This window comes from Ammospiza nelsoni, chromosome 5 (assembly GCF_027579445.1).
Source record: "Ammospiza nelsoni isolate bAmmNel1 chromosome 5, bAmmNel1.pri, whole genome shotgun sequence".
Classification (NCBI taxonomy): Eukaryota; Metazoa; Chordata; class Aves; order Passeriformes; family Passerellidae; genus Ammospiza; species Ammospiza nelsoni.
This window is the reverse complement of record NC_080637.1, coordinates 48,260,815-48,287,387: the sequence shown is the minus strand read 5'-3', so window position 1 is coordinate 48,287,387 and position 26,573 is coordinate 48,260,815. Positions and strand designations below refer to the sequence as shown.

Genomic DNA, 26,573 nt, shown 5'->3' with positions numbered 1-26,573 from the left:
AGGAAAAATGTAGATTAACAGGAGTTTACAACTTTGTGTTTCTTTGTTGCCTCGTTGCTGCTAAAACTTACTTAGAGCATTATCATTTTTATGGAGTTAGAGGAATGAGCATAGCCTGCTAGCATAGTTTTGAAAGATTTTCATGATGCTAAGTGAATTGAAAGCTTGTTGAATTCAAATAGATATTCATCTTCCTTACAGTCTTGGATGCTTTTCTTAAAGAGAGATGCAATTTTGGGTCACAGAAATGAAGGGGTGAGGGTGCTGGATGGGAAGGTAGGTATGGGGGGGAGACACAAGTTGTAAAGCCAGGGGGGCTCTATTATTGACAAAGCTGGATAGTCAAAAAGTTAGAAAGACTGGAAAAACAAAACAAAACATAAACCCCAAACCAACTAAACCTATAGGATTCACTTTAGACTATGTGCTAAGGGATTTTTTTTGTGGCTTGTCTTCTTTTCTGGTCTTGTGGAAAATGTTGCTTCCACCTTCATAATAGTATTTACTTTTGCATATTTTAGTTGTAATTAAGTTTCTGCTGCACACAGACATAAAAAAGTACTGGGTGTAGAAGTTAATCTCTTCCAGCTGCATATGAATGCTGCTGAATAAGATACTGAGCACTTCCTCTTTTCCTCCCACATATCCCAGAGGAAGATTTAAAAAAAAAAAAAAAACAACACAAATTTCTAGTGACACCTAGAAGCTCTTAACTATTCAGTGTCTTTTACTTAGCATGCCCTACTCAGTCTGAATAGAAAGAGTGCCTGGGATCCCAGACAAAGCGTAGAAAATCTGATTAAGAGGCCATTCTTTGATCAATTAGAGGTAGCTGCAAGCACTCGTGTGATGCACCACAAGCAGCATGACTCCCTGTATACCTCACATTACAAGATTAGCAAGATAATCTTTTCTGAATAGTGCTCACTGAGTTTCAGTTCCCCTGAGAAGGGGAAAAAGATGTTCCACAGAACCTGCTTATTTTCAACCAGCATGAAGATCTGGGTGAAGAAAAGGAAGGAAAGAGGGGAATATGGGGGAAATGTTTCCATTGCTTTTTTTTCAAAGAAAATAAATACATACCTCTTCAGCTTCACTAAAATTGCCCATTGCAGCTTTGGCTTGGGCATAGTTGAAGTTAAAAGTGTCATTGTTGTAGAAGTAACTCTGAAAAACATGGACAAACCCCAAATAAATACAACAAAAACCACCTCCTCTCATGATAAAACAACATTAAAAATACACCCCCCCCCCCAGCCTCAGTAAGACCATATAAGGAAGACAATGGGAAGGAAAAGAAAATCCCACATTAGGAACATACGGTATTTTTAAACAGTGGGCAGAGAAATTATGGACTAGCTTTTCCATCCTACAGTCATGACTACAAAATCTGCTGACACATTCCACAATATTAACTATGAGAGATCTGGAAAATGTTCCAAGCTTAAAATTGCAGTGGCAGCTTTTGTGGGTATAATTTTCACCTGGGGCATGTGAAGACATGCTGCACTGCCATGGCCTCTTTCACTTCCCAAGCACTTATTCACCACTAGGGTAGGTAAACAGGCAGGTGACTCCCTTAAGTCTTAAAGGCAATTTAAGACAAACAAAACAGTTTGTTCTTCCAAGACTTGTCAAGGTTTATCAAGAGATCCTGTGCATCTGGTTATGTGATGGATGCTAATCTGACAAAATGGATCTCATGTTGGAGGTGAAGCCACAGTACTGGGCTGTACCAGGCAGCACACCAGGTATTAGCACTTCTTTAAGCAAGCCTTACTTAAAGATACCCTTCTCTCTAGTTCAAGTGCAACACAGAGTTTTTCCCTCCCATAACACTAGATATGAAACATTTGGTTTAGTGCACATCATATTCAACTAGCTGTATCTTCTCTGAAAAGCTTCATGGGTCAAAGCAGGAAATGTAACTCAAGGTACAGGTTAGGCTGGTATTTGGGGTTGGCCTGGTCGCAGTCAGTCTGAAGTATAACTCAGATGACCAAAAGTCAGCCATGTTCTACATTCAGCACTGTCCCACACTGCTGGACCAGTAGAGCTGGTAGAGGTAAGATAGAACACAATACCAGATGCAAGCATGAATGGGATTGAGAATCCCTGCCCAGCAGCAGTGCAGTGCTTATGAGAGAGCATGGAGAAATAGGTGGTTTATCCAATATGGTTACTGCATGGAAGCATCTCTGTGTGCATAACAGCAAGGTGTAGAGAAAAGAAATGTTTTTCCTTCTACAATATTTATAAAGGAAATGGAACTTCTGTAGGAAGATCCAAATTTTGGTTTTTTCCCCTCTTCAGAGTGAGAAGGAAGTAAAAAGCATAGTTGGAACTGTAGAAAAGGTAAATGAAGCAAGGCACAAATCCCTTTCCGAGTAGTATCTTGTTTCGTGACGTAGGGATACAGAGGAATATCTTCCTTTCACTGTCACAGGCAGTCTACAAAGGGTACTGATTTAGCTCACCCACACACATCAAGCTAGTGCCTTGAAAGGAAAGGTGAGGGATTGCCACTATTTGCCAGATGTCCAGGTTTCACCCAAACAGTCTACAGTAGTATGCACAAGCCAGCAAACACAGCAAGCTGTGTGATGGCATGACGATGAACCAATTGGGGTGAACCTTAAGCTCAGTTTGTGAAAATATTTCAGTGCCATTATGGTGAACTAACTATGAGTTTCACCATATGAGGATTACAACACTTTACTGCATTCTTTCCCAACAGTAGTTTCATGTGAATCAGCACAAGTCCCAGGTTAAGCAAAGCTGGTGAGCCAGATGCTACTTTTACTGCATGAATGCTTTCCTCTGTTCAAGTAGACCCCACTGTATTTTTTAATTAAAATGGAGAAGAACCTTTGTCAACAACCAAACTCAAAAAACGTGTCATTCTGTCCTGGCCATATAAGTGTTAGAGACCAGACCTACTGCAAAACCAGAAGAAATTAACAAGTGCTGCTGGTAATACATTCACAGCAGCTAATTTTTAAAATTTTTTTAAATTTTTAACCATATTGTATGTACTGGACTTTACTCTTTTATGGTCTTTTTAGAGATTTTCAATGTTTTCATAAAACCCACTGTCCTCTGAGTGACATCCACTTCAATAACATACTCAGATACCCAGCTTAAAAATGAAGAATTCCCATTGTGGCCACAACTCAGCAGAGCCTGAATCAGGTTGTTTTTTATTCAGTTAATCCCTGACAGTGTTATAATGTCACCCTTGGGGCAGCTGACAATACATTTATGTCCTCTGAGGCCTTCTTATGCCTAAAGCAGTGTTAATTGATCATGGATGAAAGTGGTATTTCTTGACAGAATACCAAGCAAATAATCTTCAGAGAGGGCAGCTCTATTTTAAGAGCTGCAGAGATTCAACTGAAGTTTATTCCTGTGAATGAAACACAAAAGTAAATCCATGTACACCTTGCCTATAACATGGTACAGAAATAATAATTTTTGTATTCCTGTGACCTATAAAGAAGAGAAATTACTTAAGTAAATGTAAGCATGTCTAGTCTTGGCTGCAAAATTATGAAAATGATCAATTACTTCAAAAGGAACAAGAAGGAAAAGTTGTAGTAGGCAGTAAATTTTTGTCCCATATACCTTGGAGGTGGTTTGTAATCACATTTAACTTTGACCTTTTCGGTTTAGAACTAGTTGTTTAAGAACCTTTTCAAGGAAATGGAAAGAGCTGAACTTATCTGTGGAGTAGTTAATTGCATTATAAATGTAGGAAATACACAGAATTAATTCTCTGGAAATTACCATCTATACCCATTGGCAATAAACTGAGACCAGATGACTGGTTCTAACTAGAAATCGAACTTTTAGATGGCTCAAGTAAGGCAAAGCAATTCTTACTGTTAATTTCCTTTTCTTCAATTACACACATACTCCAGTTTGGAGTGGTGGTGGTGGTGTATCTCTTCATTCCACTACAATGGAGCTATTCCAGTAGCTAAAGCCACTGGGATTTCTTCAAAAGTCTCCTTTGGAAGTTTAAAAATACTACACCATTTTCCCCTCACCAGCTGCTTTTGGGCTCCATTACAACCACATGATTTTCTTTAGATCTCATACTCTTTATAACATTGTAGTTATGCTCATCTTGTGTATCTCCCAATTATTTTAATAATTTCTTTTAAGATTCTCATTCCTCTTCCTACTGTAGTATATGGTAGAGATAATTCATGCTATTAATGTATAAAATATTGTACAATACAAACTATATCTTTTGACCATCCTGGCCGGTAGCAGTTGTCTTATTACGTCTAGTTCCTGGACGCATGTTAAGATAAACATCAACGCTTTAACGTAGGAATAGAAGCTTCCAGGGTGATAATCGTCAGCTTCCCGGGGTTGCCGGGCCCATCTGAGAATGATTATCGCCCTGTCAATTGCATCTGTCGAGATAACCAACGGCACCACCCTGATACATGTGAATACATGGCTTCTCTGGGGTTGACTGACAACATCGAGACACCTGGACTGGACCTTTGTCTACCTCTGCACATGTAAATCAAGGATGATGCATGTGAAGAGAAACAAAGAACATTCGATCATCTCTGCCTCGGGCAGAATAAACTGTATAAAAACTCACTGTGCGAGGCAGCATTGGTGAACTGGGGAGACTCTGACACTGGTAGGTCAGATCCGTGTTCACCCGGCGCAGATCCCGGACTCGACGCTGACTCTTTGGCTGTGGTGGTTTCAAAGACCGAACTTCGGTCTCGCAGACAAATTAATAAATCTTTGCTAAATTTTGTTGTAAGTTTGGCTCGTGATTTGATAATCTATAACACTACCAAACAGAGAGTTGTTTCAACTCTACTTCCAAACCACTGGAACAAGACTGCAATCATTTAATCCATAATTACACTCCAGCCTCCCTCTTTCCTCACGTCTGACTTTAAGTGTGTATCTGTACGTTATACCCATTCTATGGGTATTCTGCATGTTGACTTCAAGCTTCTCTTATTTTGAAAAATGCAACATTGCCTGCAAGGTACTCAGATAACGTTCACAAAAATAACATTCCTAACTTACTGCTTTGTTAATACTGCCCTATTTTAGCCCTTCAGTGACTGCTTTCTCTGTAAAATGTGTTATTTCTTTCAGAGCCCTTCATGTCTTATCTTACACACTCTTGTTCACTAAAATGTTGTCCCCAATTATTAACCAGTGACAATAATCTCCATCACTTACTTGATAAGTCTTAAGAAAACATTTGGGATTTTTTCCTCCATGCTGCCCATCCCATAAATATACACTTTTTTTTCATTGTTTACCTTTAATTATATTTCTTACCTTCTGTGATGCCCCCAGAAAGCCTGATAATGATTAGATTACAAGTGTGATGAGTCCATCATGCTCACCATGCTGCATGGTACATTCCAAATTGCTTCTTTACATTTTAATCCATTTACTGTACTGACCACTTATGTCCTGCCATCACTCCTGTGTTTTATTTTTACTGATTTGTTTCTGTATCTTTTTATGTTTCCATTGTGTCTCACATAGTACAGTTTAAAAGTAGTGATTTCATACATTACGATACTACCAATACAAAATAATGATACTAACCTTGATTGAGTTGAGGTAAATTAGGACATTAGGAAATTGTCTAAGAAGAAAGAAGCAGGAGGACATGCACTGTCTCCCTGGAATGGTATCTAAAATTCAAAACAGAAATGCAAATTTGTGGAATTTAAAAACACATGGTAATGGAAATCACTGCCAAGATTGCTGGCACCTCTGAAAGCAGCTAGTTTCTAAAAATAGTGTAGCTTGCCTTTTCAGGCAAAGGACCATACTGGAGGTTAGGAAAAACCATTTGTTCATCTTGTCAACTCTCTCTACAGTATCCAATAACTTTTGCAAGACTTTGTTCAACAGCAAACTCTACAGAGACAAATAACAATTTTACCACAGTCCTTTCCTGTGACACAATTTATATAGTATAATTTTACCATTAATTATTCTTATTTGTAGGAAATTACTCTTTATACAAAGCCTGGGTTTGCTATTCTGACACCATTAGCCTTCTTTCTTTAAAATTATGCTTTTCAGTTATCCTGGACAAAGAAACTCTACATATTTTAATTTTAGTTGGAGTTAGAGAGTAAACTTGCTATACTGAAAATATTGTAATAAAAAAGAATTAATACAGGAACAAGTAAAATACTAAGTGATATCAGACAGTATGGAAATAAATGTCCATGCATGTGGATTACCCCATTGCTCACAAGATGTAAAGCCATAAATAAGTGAGACATACCAGTTGGAATGAACATCACTCAACTTTGAAGCTGTCTATGTCATCATAAACTCTGCTGCAACCATTTTATGCTGTCACCTACTCTGACATTGCAAACTGTGTCACTGAAAACTATCTCAAAGCTTTTTTAGAGATTCTGAAGTGAGCTTACTGGGACCAATTTTTGTAAGACCCAGCTAGCAGACATGGATGAACCCAGGTAGCAGCTGGGAAGGCTTAAATGGAAGTGATACCAAATCAGTACTATTCCACTACATCAAGCGATTGTTGGAGAGGATGCTGCTCTGTGCAGTTTGGAAAGGTGACAAAAGATAAGATCTAAGGCTACCAATATCCCTGAGGTAATCTGCTTCTGACTGTTGGTTATCATCGATCCATTCACATAAAAAAATTAAAATAACTTCTCCGTATAAAGAAATTTCATGTAACAAAAGACCAATATTTTGACTCCATACCGCCATACAAAATTGAGCATTCAACTGGAAAACAGATTATTCTCCCTTAAATATGGTAGGTAGTAATTATTCCTGGAAAGCCCTATATAAGATGTCAAAATACATTTCAAAGAAAAGCAAATATTCTCATTTTTTACTTTTTAGCACTAGGATATACTGAGCTTGGATGTCCTGCCATTTCCATATGGAGACAATCACTCCTTATCTGTGTCTGAACCATATCATTCAGTTCTCCAACCTCGGAAGATTATTTGGTTATTTATGAAGTGTTCACTTGGGAGCAGAAACTGGCCTGTATATTTATTTGTCCTTTTTTACATGCAGGTATAGTTTTCATGACAAATATGTGCCTTTACCGGACAATAACAGAAACAGTTTTATAAAAAAGAGCTAAGAAGCATTGATTAACAAGACTAGAGATAAGTCAAAAATGCCTCTTTTTTCTGAAATTTGATTTCTGAAGTTCATAAAATCACAATTTATTTTGAACAAAATTTAAGAAATGCAAAACATGCAAAGAAGACTTAAAACTGAGGATGCATTTTTAGTAAAAATCAATCACAGTAACAAAATATTAGAAACACAATATTTCCATAAATGATTCAAGTGTTTCTAAATTTTAGTATTTATTCTTACGTCCACATTTTGGCAGAAAGTTTTATTATCCCAGCACACCATCCTCTATATACTTTACTGAAAGATTCTGTTTAAAAAACCAAACAAGTAAAACATCTGTATATGTCATACAACTCAGCAATGAACACTACCTAGTGACAGAAAAACTATTTTCTAATTCACCCCATGTGGCTCATGCAGAAAGAGGAAAAATTTGCCACTTGAAAAAATTACTCAGGGTGACCTAAGAGAACCTTAAAGAAAAAAACTGCATGAAGTTAAGAAGAAATGTTTCATTCCTCTCACCCAACATCAAATATGCCTGAATTGGTCTTAAAAGAAGACCACTGAAAACAAATGGGGTGCTCTTTTTCATTATACTTGCACTGGTTTTGGGTAGTTTGTAAGACTTATGCTAAACACCAGAAACACTGCATTTATTGGGAATATTAATTTGTTTTCACTGATGTTCCTCCTGCCCCATTTCCTCCTTAAAATAAATCTGATCTGTTCAATGTCCCACCCAGTCGATACCCTAGTAGAAAAGAATGAGAACTAGCTATAAAAATCTACTTATATCCTCCTTCATAATGTCATTTTATGTCATTAGAATTAGGAATTTTTATCAAGCTGCTGTTCGGGTGTTGTATCTGCTGCTGGAGAATAAATATTGACTCCTACACTCTAAGTGCTGCTTGGATGCTTTTTACTTTTTGTTTGTCTGTCCTCTGTTGAAGTTCACAACATCCAACATGAGATAAAACTTGTACATTTAATGGAAAGGACTTGCACATTAACTCAGTTTACTCCATGTTCTTTGAACTTCCAAGGCAGAGATCTAATTAAAAAAAGCAAAGGGCTTAATTGATGACTACAAATGACTTTACAAATAAATGACACTGTGTTTTTCCTAAACTCCTGTTGTTGCTTTTATTAATGCAGTCAATGGGATTTCTACAGTTAACAAATGCAAGCCACAAAAAATATTCCACATCTTAATTTTAATCCATTATTTCTTGATAACACACATTAAAAGAATAAGCCTTGTAGACTGTTGCTGTTTAACCCCAGCTAGCAACACTAAGTACCACTCAGCTGCTTGTTCACTGCATTCTCCCCTCCACTAAAAAAACAGTAAAGCTTGTAGGTTAAGACAAAAATGGTTTGATAATTGAAATAAAATATTATTATTATTAATAATAATAGTAATAATAGTAATGAAAAGGGGACAGAGAGAGAGAGAGAGAGGAATAAAACTCGGGAGAAATAAATGACCCAGAATACAATTGCTCACCACCAACCCAGGCCCTCCCCAGAACACAGTAAGCCCACCCCTCCCAGCCAACTCCCCCTGGTTCCTGTACTGGGCACGGTATTCCACAATATGAAATAACCCTTCAGCTCATTCAGATCAGATGTCCTGGCCATGCTCCGTTCCACGTTCTCATGCAGCTCCTCACTGGCAGAGCATGGGAAACTGGAAAGTCCTTGACTTTGCAACAACTAAAACATCACTGTGTTATTAACATTATTCTCATACTACATTCAAAATGCAGCACTGTACCATTCACTAAGAAGAAATTTAACTCTATCCCAGGCTAAACTGGAACATAGGCCCAGTTGCAAGCAGAGACACAGCAATGGATTTCCTCACTCTAGCAAAAAACTACCTGCTTCTGTATTATAAATCTGCAAAGCAGCTAAGCAACTTGATAAAGCCCTTAAAGGCCCTTGGAAGGACTAGCTGGATGGGAAGTGCTGAAGCATGATGTACATGTTTTAACAGCATGGCTGGCTACTTAGGAAAAGCCCAAGTATAAAACAAGCAAGAATTCTGTTCTCCATTCTAAATCCAGCAAATCAAATAACAAGTATTCAACACAGCGGCTAATATGCTAAGCTACGTAAAAACATAAAACCTATTATATTGTATCAAGGTGTGTCTAGTTCAGTTTGCTGGCTGAAAATATGCAGCTATAGAAAGAAGATATTCTAATTTCACATATAATACATACTGTGGTATGTAATGGCACTTCTGCTAAAGTTTATCCCAGCTTTCAACAATCTACTGAGGATTTCTTAATCACCGCTGAAAATTTTGTGTCAAACAGCCAATGGCCTTTTCATCGACAACTTTTTTTATACATTCTGGTTCTCACAAGTTTCTCTATCAAATAATTTGTGTTATCTGAAAAAGTAATTAATGCTGTTTATTTTAATTGTCTTAAGTGACAATATATATCAATGGTCTTTGATTTTTGTATTGTACAGTAAATAATTCTTCCCTATTCCTCTTTTCCTTGTCATTTATGATGTACATAATGAAACTCAGTCATCATTTTCAGCCCATGTATTCTGCTTTATTAATCTCTCCTTTTCTTCTACTTCAAGAATCCATCCCCTTTCTTTGATCATCCTTGCTGTATTTATTGTATCCTTTCTTGATCTACCATTTTTTAAAGAAATGTAAGAACCAGAACTGTAGACAGTATTCAAGGAAAGGAATCACATTGTATACAATGACAGTAATTATTTTTGTTTTCTCTTTCCTCATCAATTCTTAAGATCCTCTTCAACTTTTCTGATAATTTTGCTAAATTTAATTTGCATATTATTACCCAGTCTTGTACAGTCTTTCACATCTTTCATCATTGTAGAAGCTTTTATTTGTACTACTATGGGTAATTTTGTACCATTGGCAAACCTAGTCATGTCATTATTTGTCTCCTATAGCTCATTAATTATGAATACAAGCCCTTTCTTTAGAGAAACAAAAGGTTCTTTCAAGTGTTCAAATCAGGTGCATTTTATCCTTTTCTTCCCTATAAATTTTCTAATTTTCTGCTAGAAATGAGGAAGGTTATTAGGATTAGTACTGTGGACATTTTTTGAGGTATTTGCTAACACACAGATTTTGAATTTGATTATACTCAAATGACTGTAGTACAATTGTAATTTCATAATAAAATTTCAACTCAAGTGCTATGTAATTCAATATTGGTCCAGAGTTACCTGTTCACTTGTTCCTTCTCTAAGAAAGATAGAAACAAAAAGTTCATGCTGTTTATTATGCCATGTAATTGCATTTATTAGGTCGATATGGGCAGAACAAAAGTCTCCAACTATTATTTATCTTTCTATATAAAATCTGTAATCTGTTTTATGCGCCACTCACTGTTCCTATCCAGGCTGGCTGGTGAATAATTTGGCTTCAATATGGTGAGTTGCCTATCTAAACATATAATTGAAAACAATATTATGTTACTCACTGATAAAGAAAAGATATTTATTTTGAGAGAAGTTTTCTATAATATTTAGAGCCATTTTTCCACTGGCATAATCTATTATCTATATTTATGTATGTTGATGTACAACCTATGTTTATTTAATGTACAATCCCTATTGTACATTAAATCCCATCCCATTGACATTAAAAACATTAATATCCTACAGGTTACTTTCCTCCTATCATATAAAAAAATTATTTTAGTTTTTAGCTTCCTCTTCTAAAATCAGGCATTCCACTTTATCCAATTTATTTAAAAGCATCTAATATTTGTATAAAAACACTTACATACTTGGGCTTCATGTGCTTGGTTTTTTGTTATATCCTACCTAAACAGAACTGTTTGCCTCTTCTATTTCCTATGTACAGTTTGATGATTTCCATCTGTTATTCATTTGAGGTTAAACAAAACTCCTCACACTATTTTACCTTTAAAGGAATTGCCCTGAACTGTGTGGTCTTCTTTATGGCATTTCCTCCCACAAACTTTTAAGAAGATGCAAAAGCAGTTCTTATGTGGAAGTACCACAAGGGTCAGATACTCACAGTACTGATCCTTCCTTTTACCTCTGATTGGAACCAATCCTTCCCATAGGTTTGTTTTTTTCAAGTAATCCACCTTCCTAAGTGTACTACATTTCTACTGCCATTTCCCCTACCATTGCGAGGTTGAAGTCTCAGCCTCTCTATCTTTATTTTGCATATGAGTTTAAAAGTATTTCACAGTAAAATTCAGACTTTTGGCTTCCTAACAATTTCAATTTTGGGCTATATCTTCGCTAGAAATCCTTCCCTTATCTATCTATCTATCTATCTATCTATCTATCTATCTATCTATCTATCTATCTATCTATCTATCTTTTAGACTATCTATCTATCTTTTAGACTATCTTTTTTTAGACTATCTTTTCCCGGACTATCTCTGTATTATTTTTGTCCATTTGTGCTCTGGTCACTCATCACACCTACATGACTGTTACAGGCATTAAGATGTTCCCCCTAACCGAGTCCTCCACTGCTATAGCTCATATTGCTTCTTCTGTTTTCTGGGATCCCAACTCTAAAGAGATAGCTTCTATACAAAAGGAAGTAATTAGGGAAATGTCCTCTATGCAAACACTTCCAGCCTTCCAACATGAAATCTCTGATGCATGACCTCAGTAGTACCAGGGCTGCAAGGGGAGCAGAATAGAATGGCTCAACAGTATTTCTGAGTATTTCTTTCATCAGAGTGATGCCACTCTGTCTCTGGAGCTCCTTCTCTTTAGTCACCATGGACACAGGAGACAGCATTCACTCTCTGAGGACCATGAGCTGCCTGCACCATAAGCATGCACAAGTTATCCACCTAAGGAAACAATACTAAGTGACAATGCCTACAAAGGAAACTGGGAAGCCCCATTAAGTCTATATTTCTATGTTACAACTACTGACTTCTTTCCATTTGGGAATTTTGGTTCTGGCAAAGAGAAGGGAAAAGAAGAACTTGGTTTGGTCTATTATTGAATAAGTAAAAATAAATATTGAAACTAAACTGATTTTGGGGCATGGTGGTGGGTGGTTTATAATGCCTTTTTTTCTCTCTTACTCAAGCAAGAAGTTAGTCCCAGAGCTTCCATTTATCCCTGTAGCCAAAGTCCTCTTTACATTTTTATGACCCTCAGTTTCAGAGCACACTCCATGCTAGGACTCTATGTACTCAACAGGCTTTCATTAGTGGTCCTAGATTTGTACCTGTGTATCTCTGTCTGTGAGGTTTCAGCTGCTCACTTCATCTAATTAATTAGGCTGGTTCCTTCTGTTTCTCTAATGGGATTATTAGGCAAAGGCAAGCTGCCACAGAGTCCCTCACAAAGACTTGCAGTTTGCAGTAAAGCCTCTTCTCCAGAGGAAGTCATACAGTAAGGTTTGGAATTGAGACTTCTAATTTAAACTTTCAAATTTGTTTTAGACCTTTTGAAAATCATCCTATAGAAACAAAAGCCTAGCAATATTCCTAACAGCCAGCAGTTAGACACAGATATGATGGTATATACTTGGATATTTTAAGATTGCTTACTTCATGGAAAAAGAACATTTCAAACATACCACATTCACTGGCTGATTCCCCCACCAACTGGAAGAACTGTTGAGCAATTTTCAGATGATCTCTCTGGAAGAAGAATAAAAAACAAATCCAAGATGACTTACAGGGTTGATGCTACAATACACAGTGAAAATACAGTCTGAGGAACACTTAGGGAGCAACTAACAAATAAACCAGGGCTGAAGCAAAAAGAGAAAAGGTAAATGTGCCATTCTATGTGGCTAGATAAAGAACAACACCATACAAAGCAAATGGGGGGTTTGGAAATAGAATAGAGAAACCAAATTCATCTTGATCTACTATCAAGACCAGCAACAGAAATCTGCATTTCACTCATTCTGGACTGATTACTGTACAGGAGGTTAAGACACTCAGAGATCCTGCAATCTAAGAAATTACTGCCTCTTTCACTCCATTCCAGTTTCTACAGATCTGTCCACAATGTATTGTTGGAGAACCTGGAGAACCTCATGGGCTTTACTCACCGAACCCATTTCTTGTCCAAGTGCTGCATTTACCACCCCTTTGAGGATGTACTCCTGGAAAAAAAAAAGTTAAAGGGATCAAAGAAGACATGGTGAAGATTTCAGAAGACACATAAAAGCCTATGTGTGCATTATTCTTCATTAATTCAACTCTATCACAACTGGGTTTGGTAGGCAGCTGGTTAGTGTGGTATTGCTTAAGCACTGTTCTAATTTAGTCCCCCAAAATACATTCTATTTGCTAGGTAGTCCCTTCTACTAAATATGTTAGATGCAAAGGGGTACTGTGTTTTCTGGTAAGTCTTATGGTCAAAGACAATGCACCAGGAGGAATATAGTAACATCCTTTCATGCCCTCCTCATCATCATATCACCAAGAAGTGCGTAATTGTTATACTAAAGCACAGATCCCCTTTCAAATATGCACATTGGTTAACCATAACCACTGACATCCTTGCTGCAAAATTCATAGTGTTTCTCATCAGGGCAAATATGTTAAGAGGTTTGTGCTCTGTGGCCATGTTACTCCAGTGAAATTAGAAACAGAAGTTGAGTACCTTCTAACCTCTAGTAGGAGAAACAACTATAGTTTAATTCTTCTCTGAACAAATTTTTCTCAGTGTGTAACAGACTCTTTTGTCCTACCTAAATCTTATAATTAAGAGTTATATCTGTTATAAATCTGTTTTAGTAGGTACTCCTGATAAACCAGGACGACCCTGTTACAGAGGTAAACACAGAAGAAGAGAGACATCTTTGAAGAGACCAAGAGACCAACGAGAGAATGTAAAGAAATATTCTGAGAGTACTACCCAGGATAGTAAGAAATCATTTTAGCACACCAACTGTCTTAGAGATGCCAAATTATTATCCTACATGCATTGTGACAAAGAAGAAATTTGAGAAGTACTCAAGTAGGTCTTATAAGTAGTTTTGCAAGTGTTAGCAGGGAATTCTTTAAAAGTGTGAGTGAGAAATGGGAAAAAAAAAAGCACAAAGATTCTCATTTCAAAAGGTGATCAAGAATTAAAAGCCAAGTATATTGGGACAATATCCTACAATAGGAACAATAGCTGCAGAAAGCCATTCAAGTAAGTTTTGCTATACTGAAAAATGCAAGAAGTGTAAAGCGACATCAAAAGACACTGCTCAGTCCTCAGCACAGAATCACCGGATCTGTGTTTTTGAGGTTTTCCTTTTCCCTCCTCCCCTCCTTCCCTCCCCCTCTCCATCTAATTCCTTACATAGACTCATGAAAGGTCCCTTTTATGCCCAGCTATGTGACCTTTGGAAAATAAACAGCAAAGAGGAATAAATCAGAGACTAAAGATGCTGGAACAGCCACAGAAGAAAATTACAGTAGCAGCCAAGGAACAACTGTAGTTTTCACTCATGGCAGCCAAAGTGATGGGATTAGAAAATACCATTTATTAAAACTGTTTAATCTCATCTAGCTCATTTTAATTGAAATGGCTTCAGGACAACCTATATGAGCTTCTGAGCTAGCAAATCTGAGGGATGAAAGCCACACCAGGCAGACAACCAGCTATAGTTGTAAGGGAGCTTTTACCTATGCAGTAATGGTCCATTTCCCAAAATCAAGGCTGCACACAACAGAGTTGTATTCTTAGCTAAACCCAGGTGGTACAGTAATAAACAGGCTAAAGTACTCATATAGGCACATATATAATACTTCATGCATGCACATTGAATTTATTGTCGATGAAGGGCTGAAAACACAAGAGTTTTAAGAGTGGAAATGGGGCAAGCTGTCCTCAGGATACCAGTTTTGTACGTGGCAGATTTCATATTGGTTTATAATCTCTGTCTTTATGTGTCATGAAATCATTTTCCAATTACCTGTGGAGCTGTAGGTTCCAGGTCCTTAATCAGGTTATAAGCCTCCTGCACATCATCTGAAATGCCAGACATTAGAATGCATGACAACTCATAGCACACTGTATTAATTAGAGCAAGTCACTCATCTTCTACAACAGTCCCCAATAGTCATAGACTAAGAAATAAACCACTTAGACAGGAGGAGAAAGGTGATGATAAATCATTGTGCATTTCTATCACAATGGTGATAGTTTTCTAGAACTCAAATAACAAACACAGAGTAATATCTTCTTTACCACTACAGTTTTCCTAGCAGAGATGGTTTGGTCCCTTTGTTCATAATGCAGTGGCTGCCTTCTCAACAGCACAAGGTCAAAATAATAAATCCATCATCTTCCTCTATTTTGTTTTCTCATATTTATTTAGCCCACAAAGAGAATAGGCTAACATGATGCTGTAGGAAAACTTAATCTTTTCCTTAGTAATATTTCAGCATCTGTCCAGCAGATCCTAATTAAAAAGGAAAAAGCACTACTAGTATTGAAGTTAAAATGTGAAGTTTAAAATCTAAAAATTACTTCATTTCCACACAAGAATTATATAAGCTGAATTGATCATAAACTTTCCCTGAAGTAAAAAATATTTTGGCACTATGGTTGGCTTTGTAAATCAACCTAGTGAAGATCCTCTGCTACTGGCAAAAATTTTGTTAATACAGCATTACACCAACTGCCCATACAAATAAGCCTTATCAAACAAAATTTTTTTTCACTAGAACATAAAATCCATGCAGCCATTTAAGGCAATATGCACTGGAGCTGCGAGGCTCTCATCCATAACCTCTGCTTTCTTACCTACTCCCTTGACTCCCTTGAACAGTTCACACAGTAAGGCAGCATTACCTTTGCTTTTCTTTTTTCCCTTTCTTTTTTAAATATACTTTTGGCTAGCTCAGACCACCACCACAAAAAAAAAAAACAAAAACAAACAAACAAACAAAAAAACCCCCCCAAAATACCCCCAAAAAAAAAAAAAAATACAGTAACTCCTATTTTTATTAATCCAGTGTAGACTCTCAACACAGAACTACGCTCTTCAGGCTCCAACAGAAGCGACTAGCAAATTCACGGCAGCAGATTACAGCAGGATACCAGCTGACCTCAAACCCTGCTAGAAGTCACTATGCTGAAGAGTTAAAAAACAGGATGCATTTTCGTGCTTCAGTCATTCCAGTTCAGAGCATATATCATCAGCACAACCCTACGTTTATCAGAAATCTTTTCAGTTTTGGAGAGACAGCTGTAGTCATCCGAAGTAAGAATTTCTCACTTTCCTAAGAAAGTTGCTATCCTAGCAAGACTTAAAAATGGAAACTTAGCCAAACCAGAAAAGAGGTTTTAGTCCAAATTCCCCTTGATCTTTGTCAGTACACGTGTTATTTGTATATCACAGTAAAGAGAAGAAGAACCTAACTAATGAAAATTACTGCAAGGTTAACAGGATATGAGTGAACATGACTGATTTTTAACTGATGCATGAGATGTACTTTGTTTCCATATAAATAGAACTAAATTTGACACATAAGTTATTATCAACAATATTGCTGTGCAAGATAATTGGCAATAGTACCAATATTGCCTATAAGTGACACTGGTAACAATAATACTGGACAGAAAGGTGGCTGGGTACAGCAGACATGGATTTACCAATGCCAAAATGTACTCAAGGTGTGACTGATTGAGTGAATAAGGAGATAAAGGCTGATGCTGTATACCTTGACTTTAGCAATGTCTTTGAAATGATCCCTCATACAAACTTGAAAGATGGGACTGGCTAAGTAAAACTGTAAGGGGATGGAAATATGGCTGGACTACCTAAGAACAGTGACCAGTTGTACAAAATCCAACAGGTGGCTCATCACTAACCAAAGCCCCCGCGACTGATACTGTTGAATAACTGATTTTTATTAGTGATCCAGATGATAGCATGGAGTACTCTAAACAAGTCTGCAAATGATGAAAGATTGTGAAGAATGCTCCCAGATATGGAGAAGCAGCTCAGTAGGCTGAAAAAATGGGCTGAAAGAAATCTGATGAAGTTCAGTTGAGGCAAAATTGCATCTTGCTTGGTTTGAAACATGCCTGAGCAGGTGAACTGACTAAAAAGCAGTCTGGCAGACAGTGCAGCCTTGCAGCAAAGGAGGCACACTGGATCATATTAGCATGAATGGAGCCATCACAGCAAGGGAAGGAATTCTTTATTTGGCACTTGTGAGGTTACACATGAGTACTGTGTCCAAGTTTGGATCTGACAATCCACACAGACTTTGAAACACTGGAGTGAGCCCACCTGAGGGCTCCCATGGCAGGAAGAGGGCTGAGGAGAAACTGAGAGAACTGAGTTTGTTTAGCCTTCAGAAGAAATGACCTCAGGGGAGATCTTCCCACTGTCTACAATAAACTGATAAGAGGATATAGAATAGACGGAAACAGGTTCCAAAGAGTGAGAGAAAGGCAGTGGACTCAAGGTAGAACAGAGGAAGTTCTAACTGGATGCTTGTCTGGACAAAGCTTTATCTAATTGGACCTGCCTTGAATCACACAGCTGGTCAACCCACTGTTGAATAAAACAACACAATGGGAGAATAGGAATAGCTCTGAAAAACTCAGATATCATTCAAAGAAGCCGGCAAATACAGGAAAGATACAAGCAGAAAATCCTTACCAACTGATTCTGGCTACCTACATGCATTCTTTAGGAATTGTAAAGTAGATTTTAATGAAATATCTTGTTCACAGTCACTTTGGTTCATATTTTGTTTGTGCTGTATTTACAGAAATGGCGGTCCTTGCCTTTACAGGACATATGCCTACCATTCTCACATATTCAGGTAGAGGAGAGGTCCCCTCACTAGAAACAAATAAACACTACCATCCCCAAAGCCATCTCCTGCAACCCAAAAACTCCAATACTCTGCTGAAGTAGGCTTTTTGGAGTGCACAGTATTAAAGCCTTCTCTGCAAACCATAGGAACTTTTACTTTGCTATTTTACAGAGTGAAAATAAATTGGAAGGGAAGTGAAATAAATTACGTTTTACTGCAAAGAAAAAAAACCAACATTGAGTAAGTTGAGATAAGATGAATTAATGTCATGCCTGAAGCTATGAAAGAGCCAGAGGAAGGTGTATTTACCTTGCTGGAGATAGTAAATCACAAGATTCAGTCTTGCCTCAGGAATAACATCAACCAGAGGAGGCAGGACTTGCAAAGCCCCTTCTCCTCCTCGGAAAACCACCTGAAGAGAAAAGCAGCATATTGATAATCATGTATCAGAATATCTTCTATGATAAGTTAATTCAAGGAAATTAATCTTTAAATTCCTGCATAAACAGTACTAAAAGGTCAGTGGCTCTGGCATTAGTTTAGTTCCTGCTTTTGTATAGCTGTAGATTATACAGTGCGACAATCTTTATTCTGAAAAATAGAAGTATTTAATCCATACGTAAAGATTAACTTATTTCAGCTTTTAGCAGCTCAAAAGAGTGATACATTATATATCAAAGATTTAAAAGAATAACATAGTCTGAGTGAAGGGAACACATACAAAACTATAAACTGCTTATGATGTTTTCATATGAAAAACTTAGGCTAACAACTCCACATTTATTGACACGGGACTGAGTGATACAGGATCCTAAAATGATCAGGAGCAGTTGGTTATACTCTGGTTTCACATGATAGTTCCTCCAACAAGATCTAATGTACTTATTCAATAAAGCACTGACAAAAATACCAACATACAAAATAACACTAACTTTAAAAAGTCCAGTTTGAAAGCAGTTTTAACTCTTGGAGAAAGAAATGTTAGCTTGTGATAACTGCTCTTGAAAAATGACAAGGCAAGTAACTACCTGTCATTAAAGATGAGCAATCTACTGTTACCAGTTGTTCAGCAAAATAATAATACCACTGAAAGGAAAATTAACCATTAGTTCCTCTTAGTGACTCTTTTACTGCAGAACACAAAAGTATTTTGCTTTTACGAGAATCTTTTTTCCTAGAACTCCCTGCTTAGTACTTTTGGGATGGAGGCCATTTTCATGAGCTATCTTTATTCCAGTCAAATTGTTCTGGTACTAAATAGAGTTCAGGGTCATTCTGACTTGTTTCTACAGTGTCTTTACTGAGTGGGCTACACAAAGTATCTTGCATAGGTACTCTTACACAACATACATTATTTTAATATGCCTTCAAGACTAAAAGCAACAGTATTATTATTTTCTTGACATTGTCAGGGAAAAATTCCAGGAAAAAAGTAAATAAATACACTTGATAGCACATTCATTATACTGGTAGGATTCCTGGAATGGGACTTATATGGCAGCAGAGACTCAATCAAGTCTGCAATTTTTCAAAATATTCCAATTTATTAATCATCATGAAAAGCTCTACAAGTGAGTGCAGTTCATATTAAATCCCAGAAATGCTTTGCTTACCAGATTGTGCTTAATGAGCTCCTTGCCAAACTCAAAAGATGATGAGGCACTGTCTGTCAAGTTTTTGAGCTCTGCCTGGAATTACATACATTCCAAAATTTTAATATAAAACCAAAAAAGCTCAGAAGCCTAAGTGGAGCTACAAATGAGCTTCAAATCTGATACCAAAACATCTCCATTGGTGTTGGATGACTAGAAGATTTTGCCTTTCCACTTCTATCTAATTATTTTAGCAATTGGGTAATACATATAAACACAAAACCAAAAGGGCACTGGGAAAATGGTAAGACCATTGGGCACATATGTGGACAGATGGTTTAATGTCAGGGAAACTGAAATAGGTGACATTCCTATAAGAACAGAGTGGCAAGGTAAAGGCCATTATCAACATTACTGATTAAGACAAAGGAAAAGAAACATGTATGGAATCTTAAACTAAAATAAAGATGAATTGAAGGACTGTCCAATAGATACCTCTGCAGCCTTTCCATTGTAAAGTCGGAAATGGTTACAAGCCTTAAGGTTAAGAGCAATGGTGCTGTCAGGAACTTGCTGAAGATAAACAGCTAGCACTTCCTGTGAGACATCATAGTAATCCAGTTTGTAATAGCACAGGGCCACATATACATTCAGAGCCAGATATTCCCTGCAGGAAAGAGGATTAAAGAGAACCTTTAAATCCCACCAGATAGTTTAACATTTCTCCACTGCAGTGCCTTAAAATCAGTAAATAAAAAGAAAGCTTTCACAACTATACATATTTTACAAACACATCAAAACTGGGGCTTCTGAGAAATGCTTAGGGCTTCTCTAGTTTGTCAGCTAGGACACATTCACAGTATTTTTTTCCACAGCAGCTACTGCAGCTTTTAAAAATTACCAACCAAACTTTTGGTTTGCAAGTCTGGGAAAGAGAGGCAACTTCACACCACAGAAACGTGCAGAACATGAGCATCATAATTGGCCTGGCAGAACATGATTTTCTAAGCAACATACTCAAAGACATTTAATGTGCACATAAAAGTTTGTACCAAGTACACTTATTTCAAAAAATCCTTGTCATTACAAGCAGTCAAGCCAGAAGAACTGGACAGAAAAAAGACAAGCATTTGTGAAAACTCTAAGTAAAAGGGTAATTGTTATGAAGGTTAGCCATTTAGCTTTGAGTGATTATTTCTGCAGGACTTGGAGGTTAAAATCTCTTTCCCAAGCATGACATGATACATGCATTATGATGGACTTCTCTGAAACATTCAAGAGGAGATAGATCAAAAGATAGCAGTATTCTGGGACAGCAGTTTCTATTTTCTTAAAAATACTTCCAGCCTTGTTAAATTCTGAACTAAAAATTTGCAGAACATGACAGAAAAACCCATCAACAAGTATCACAGAAGATAAACAGAGAAGGAAAGAATTTCAGACTTAAAGGAATGCAAGGAACTCTACATAAAACCCAAGAACTGAACCCTTCTAAGAAAGGCTAAGATGTGAAGGAGAAGTCAATAATTCAAGTCCCAAGATCTGCCATCAGAGGGGAAAAAATAAAAAGACAAAGCAGGTACATAACCATATATCATTTCAGAAGAAAAAAGTAACAAAAAAAAAATCACAATTAATTAACCAACAACTTCACAAAAAGAAAACAAGAGAGAGCAGACTTCTTTTTAAATGTGGGGTTTTCAATAATACTTTAAATGAACAAAATTAAGGAGCTGCAACTGGTGCACATTCTGTGATGAGAAAGGGACACAGCAGTTGTTGAAAATGTCTACTTTCAGGAATCAAGCAACGATTTGGAATTTAAATAGCACCAATAACAGATGCTCCAAAAGGGATTAGAGATGCGCACCGATTGTCCAGCAGAATGCGCTTGTAGATATCAATGGCTTCTTGGTAGTGGGACCGCATGTAGTGGATGGATGCCAGGCTCAGCTGATCTTCTGTAACATCCTGCAGGTTCTGGTGAGAGCTCATCAGTTTCTTTTCATCACTGAACTAAAAAGAGTGGGACATGTTGTCAGAAGAGTTCAACAAAAAAAAGCTTTTTAATTAAACAGGTTAGTTTTGTCCTTGCTGGTAAACACCATTAAATATCTGGAAAACTGCTGTTACTTTAAAGTTAATTTGACCAGTAGAGAAAGACAAACATAAAGAAGCAGATGAGTTCAAATTGAATAAATATTAGGCTAAAACTAAGCACACATTTTCCTTTAAGGTATGATTTAGATATAATTACATGTCATGTGCTTTGATGGATAAGAGGGAAAGAGCTGAATTAATTATTTCACAAATGGAATTTTGCAACACAAAATTTCATTGTAATTATTCAAGCCAGCAAAAATTTTGCTGTTTGTAGATCCAAATCTAATGTCTCATGCATAGCAGAAAAACACAAGACTTGCAAACACACAAGCCCTAATTTTACTAGTCTTCTTAAACAGCACTAACAAGTTCACTTCCACCAGCCTCCAATTTCTAGTTTCTTTAAGTAAATAATTATTTTTAAAAGCATTGCTGAATAGCACATATAACACACACACAGAAGGCTAAAAACAAGGAACAGAGTTAAACATGCCCATTATATTTGTACTACAATAGTGAGGTTGAGGCTATTTACCAATCGGTCTGCTCAAATCACTTATTCCACTGCTTCCCTTTGCTGGTTTTGCTGATTCAACAGTAATTATGAATTTCTCTTAGACACAATTTGTAATATATATTTCTTTTTCCACCTAACTCCTAGTTTTCTTCAAATTCTTCTCCTCTCTCTTTGAGCCAATCGCAAAGTTAAAGGCAAGATAAGATGCTTAACAGAACTAAAGGCATTGGGCTTTGTAGCTTTGGTAAAACCATTTATTTCCAGTGACTAACTAGATAAAGAGAAGTTGCATATTTCCTAGTTCATCACAGATGTCTGTAAGTGCCAATGCCACTGAAAAAAAGGCTTTAGATTTCTCTCTTAAAACTAACAGATATCTAAGTAAAGAGAATCTGACATCAAAGCCGACATTCAAGATTTATACTTCCTTTTAAGTCAGTATCATTAGTAGCAGAATGTTTCTTATGTATTCTGGTACAGGATGGTATAAAAGCTAATTTAAGGGAAGATACCTATGTGTAGCAAGTGAAATAAGCACTTAAATATTGTTGAAATTAAATTAAATTCCATGCTATTAACAATATGATTTCCTGGATACTGAACCCAGGACCAGTAACAGCATATACACCATTTTGGTCAAATTGCTACATATAAGAGAGCTGCAAGTTAGGAAAACTTGGTACATTTAGAAAAAAAAAAGTAAAATAGTGGCTTCTGCATTTCTGATTCTATTAAGGTTTCAGGCTCCTCATGTCAAAAATATCACTACATTTCTATTGTACAACTTATGTGAAGTGTACTGGTAATACTTTCCTTAGAAACATGCTGAGAGCATCTATTCTGAGATCATGTTTTCATACTTGCTTTCTCCTCCACATTTTAATACAGTAGGGTGGTTATGAAAGATGTTTGTTCTTCTGTCACCACAGGCATTTTAATTATTCTGCCAGGCTGCCAGCATAAATTACACATTAGTAAATTGAAAAGAAAACAAACAAAGCAGGAGTGAAGGAAAGACATCATACCTTATGTGCCAGGTGAAAGAGTAAACGGTTCTGGAGACCACTCTTAGGTGCTGAAAGGGAAATTCAGTAAGTATTATTATAATGAACTACTCACAGGGTATCTCTTTATATTTTTAACTTTCTTTCTCAATAGATATGAATGCACCCCTACTCTTTCATTAGCTAGCCCAAGTACAGATCTTCACTGAGAGCCTTGGCAGATCATACTTTGGGGGAGGTTCTACCAATTTTAGAGTGGTTTAGATGTCTTCCTCATTCCTATCTTCATTCCCTGACTATTTCTTTTTAAATCCCTGTTGAAAAAAAATTTTCATTGGCCTCTACCTTCAATAAGACTTAAAACTTCTATGAATTACATTATTGTTTCCCTACAGCGATTTCTCAATCACTCCCTCGGGGCTTTGGGACACTTTTTCAAAATAAAAAGCAGCAACAGGTAAACTCAAGGCTCCTTCTATATCTGTCACATTTGAAATAAGTTTTGATTTATAATTCCAGGAATCTCGATAACTTCTAGTGTATTGAAAAACCCAGTGCTGCTACCATTTTGTTAGGTATGCACATTACATGATACCTCTAATATTTCTTCTGTCCCTAGGAATGAAAGGCACACAAAAGAATTCTAGGGACAGAGCAGATAAGATTCAAACTAAGATATGGCAAGAGATTGAAGAGGGATATTTTCTTACTAGAGCCAGTAAAGTGAATGAAATTTCTTGCTCCAGCAGGATTAGGAATTCCATTGATTTCACTCCATATAACACAAATCGTAAACTGCAGAGTTTTAAGTCACTACAGCTTTTTGCTTCACCAAGAGCTACACATGTCCTGGTCAAACAGAGCTATTCATTTCTTTTGCAAGCAATCTTCCAAAAAGCCTTCCCTTGTTTCCTGTGCTTTTCCTAGCCTAATGAGCACTCTCATTCTTGCTCAGACCAACCAGCTGGCAAAGCATGTTCCACAGAAGGGATGTACATGCAATCTTTACAAAAAGCAGAATTACTTACTGTGTTTATAAGGCCACAAAAGTGCAGAGTTAGCACAGCCATAGCCTGTAACACAAGGCTGTAATTCTTCTGACATCCTAAACCATAAAAGAGGGCTCAAACCACCAATCCCTCTTCCCCGCCACCCCCTGAAGATGGAATTTATTTTTAAAGCAATTTAGGGAGAGATTTCCAGGTTTCTTATTCTTTTTCCACATAGTAGGTAAACTTTGTAACACAGTGGACAGTGCCAAAACCCAGGCCATTCTGATAAGATTGCCAGCACAAGGCTGCCCACCTACTTCTATAAGTACAGCAACTATTTCTTCTCTTTTTTCCTTAGCAATCTGTGTTATTCAACTGTGTTTCTAGAAAAATTAGGACAGTTAATTGTATTTTTAACAAACTACTAGAATAGAAGACCAAAATACAAAGGTGGTATGAGAGCATTCTCACAAGACCACAACATCTTGTAAGATAGTTCTAACAGAGCATCAAGTTGTTGAGGAGCTAATTGTCTTCAGCCTAGGATATACGTGGGAATTAGGCTATTTATTAAATAACAGAAAGTTTCTGATTTACAATAAATACTGCATAGGCAGCTGTAGTAGTATAACTGACATGACAGTATGTATATTTCATCCAGCGAGTTAGAAAGTGAAGAGTACCTTAATTTAAATGCATGCTCTTTACTCTACATTTTCCCCAGCATTAATTGATAGGTTTCTATATCAAAGTTTAGAAGGGTTGCACATGGACCCTACATGTGCTTTTCTGAGAAGCTTCAACCACAACCATCCTTCACAATTCAAAACATTTGGTCATCAAAGACTCCAAAAATACAAGCAGGACATATTGTGGGATTTTTACTGAAAATAACATATTGTATAATCACAGCACCATGGGTAAAGACACCAATGTTCCTTTTTTGAGTAGGTTTTCCTTTTTTTTTTCCCTTTTGAGTGTGTTTTAGCATTAATTTCACTGTGAAAATTGTGACTTGCAAGCAATACTGTCAAGAATCTAAACCAAGGAATTTTCGTTTCATTGGTCAACCAGTGAGTTTGCAGACTACCCTTGCAAACCTGGCATCTGATCTGACATCAAAATTGTTATTTACTTCTTGGCAAAAGCTGGAACGTTAGCCCACATTATTTAACACTTAAAACCAGGCGAAAGATGAAATCTGAGTTTTGATGGTGTGCATGGATATATGTAGGGTGGAAAAGTGTCCTGCTTCATAAGATATTATATGATACTAGGTATCTGATATTCTTTAAAATGAATTGCTTAAAATTCCACGCAAATATAGCCCTGTCAATATAGTAAGCAGAAATATGGAAACATTCAACATCAGCAGTTTCTTTTCTCTCAGTGTCAAATGCATTCTTTAAGGAAGACAAGGCAACATATGAACAAGGTCAGATTAGTTTTCAGAAAGAATGGGGTCATGAATATTGGATAAAGACGCTGTCAATCACTGGAGCAGGAAGTGATACAACTGCCTCATCAGAGACAATGATTTTTAAGGGACATTTAAAGGACATTAGTTTGCTTTTTATTATACTGAATTTCATTGTCACTGATCTATTAATACTACAAGGAAGCACAATCTCCTTTACTTGTTCTACTTTTTCAAGACAATGACTTTTTTTTTTTTTAAATCAGTACTAAGAAATCTTGGGATCATAACGTACACGATGGTAATGCTGCATGGCAACAAACTGGACCCTGCTTCAGGTCTAGTATTAGCCTTGTACTCAAGCACTGAAGTAGCTGGATGAGATTTATCTCTTTACACCTAGGAAAAGCATTGACATTCCTTTGCCAGAATTTTTGTCATGATCAGTGCTGCTTTTCCAGGCACTTGCATCATAGCTGTCACAGATCTTGAAAGTGTTCTGTATATTTTTATGCGCTGACACTGACATGCACCTACTGAAGTATTTGTTAAAATATAACAAGCAATTACAGTAAGAATGAAGACGTTGAAGACGTCTTCACTAGTTATTAAACAAAACATCAAACTTACTAGAAATGGCAGCTCAGATCTTTGTGGGTTCCATATTGCTGTCCCAGGCAGTAAAAAGATGATGAAATAGAGTCATGGACAATCTGGAATTTGTCCTCTCTCATAAGAGTGCAAGGCACTGCTGGTCATGCATCCAGCATTAACAAATCCCATCTAGCACATAATGCATATTCTATAGCATATTCTTCACACACTGACAGGCATAGAACACACGCTAAACACACCAAGCAGGAGCTGGTAGCAACAGAGCAGCACTTAGAAGGCTCCGTCCTGATAGTAGAAAATACAACCAGAGGAAACCTTATTCTCCTTGTCCTGAGAAACAACACTCTGCTCATCTGAACACAGTAGCTGAATGAAGCCCTCTGTG

General features: G+C 36.9%; 1 protein-coding gene across 2 annotated transcripts in view; it reads right to left on the bottom strand.

The window, feature by feature from the left end:
• The window catches only part of IFT56 (intraflagellar transport 56), a 56,944-nt gene that overhangs the window by 17,734 nt on the left and 12,637 nt on the right, over nt 1-26,573 (bottom strand). For both annotated transcript variants that reach the window (XM_059472044.1, XM_059472043.1), the window contains exons 5-14: nt 23,186-23,235; nt 21,411-21,556; nt 20,036-20,207; nt 19,562-19,636; nt 18,258-18,360; nt 15,086-15,141; nt 13,226-13,279; nt 12,743-12,806; nt 5,605-5,693; nt 1,084-1,167 (exon numbers count right to left, since the gene is read on the bottom strand). In XM_059472044.1, coding sequence (XP_059328027.1) covers nt 1,084-1,167; nt 5,605-5,693; nt 12,743-12,806; nt 13,226-13,279; nt 15,086-15,141; nt 18,258-18,360; nt 19,562-19,636; nt 20,036-20,207; nt 21,411-21,556; nt 23,186-23,235 — 893 coding nt within the window. The remainder of the gene's footprint in view (nt 1-1,083; nt 1,168-5,604; nt 5,694-12,742; nt 12,807-13,225; nt 13,280-15,085; nt 15,142-18,257; nt 18,361-19,561; nt 19,637-20,035; nt 20,208-21,410; nt 21,557-23,185; nt 23,236-26,573) is intronic.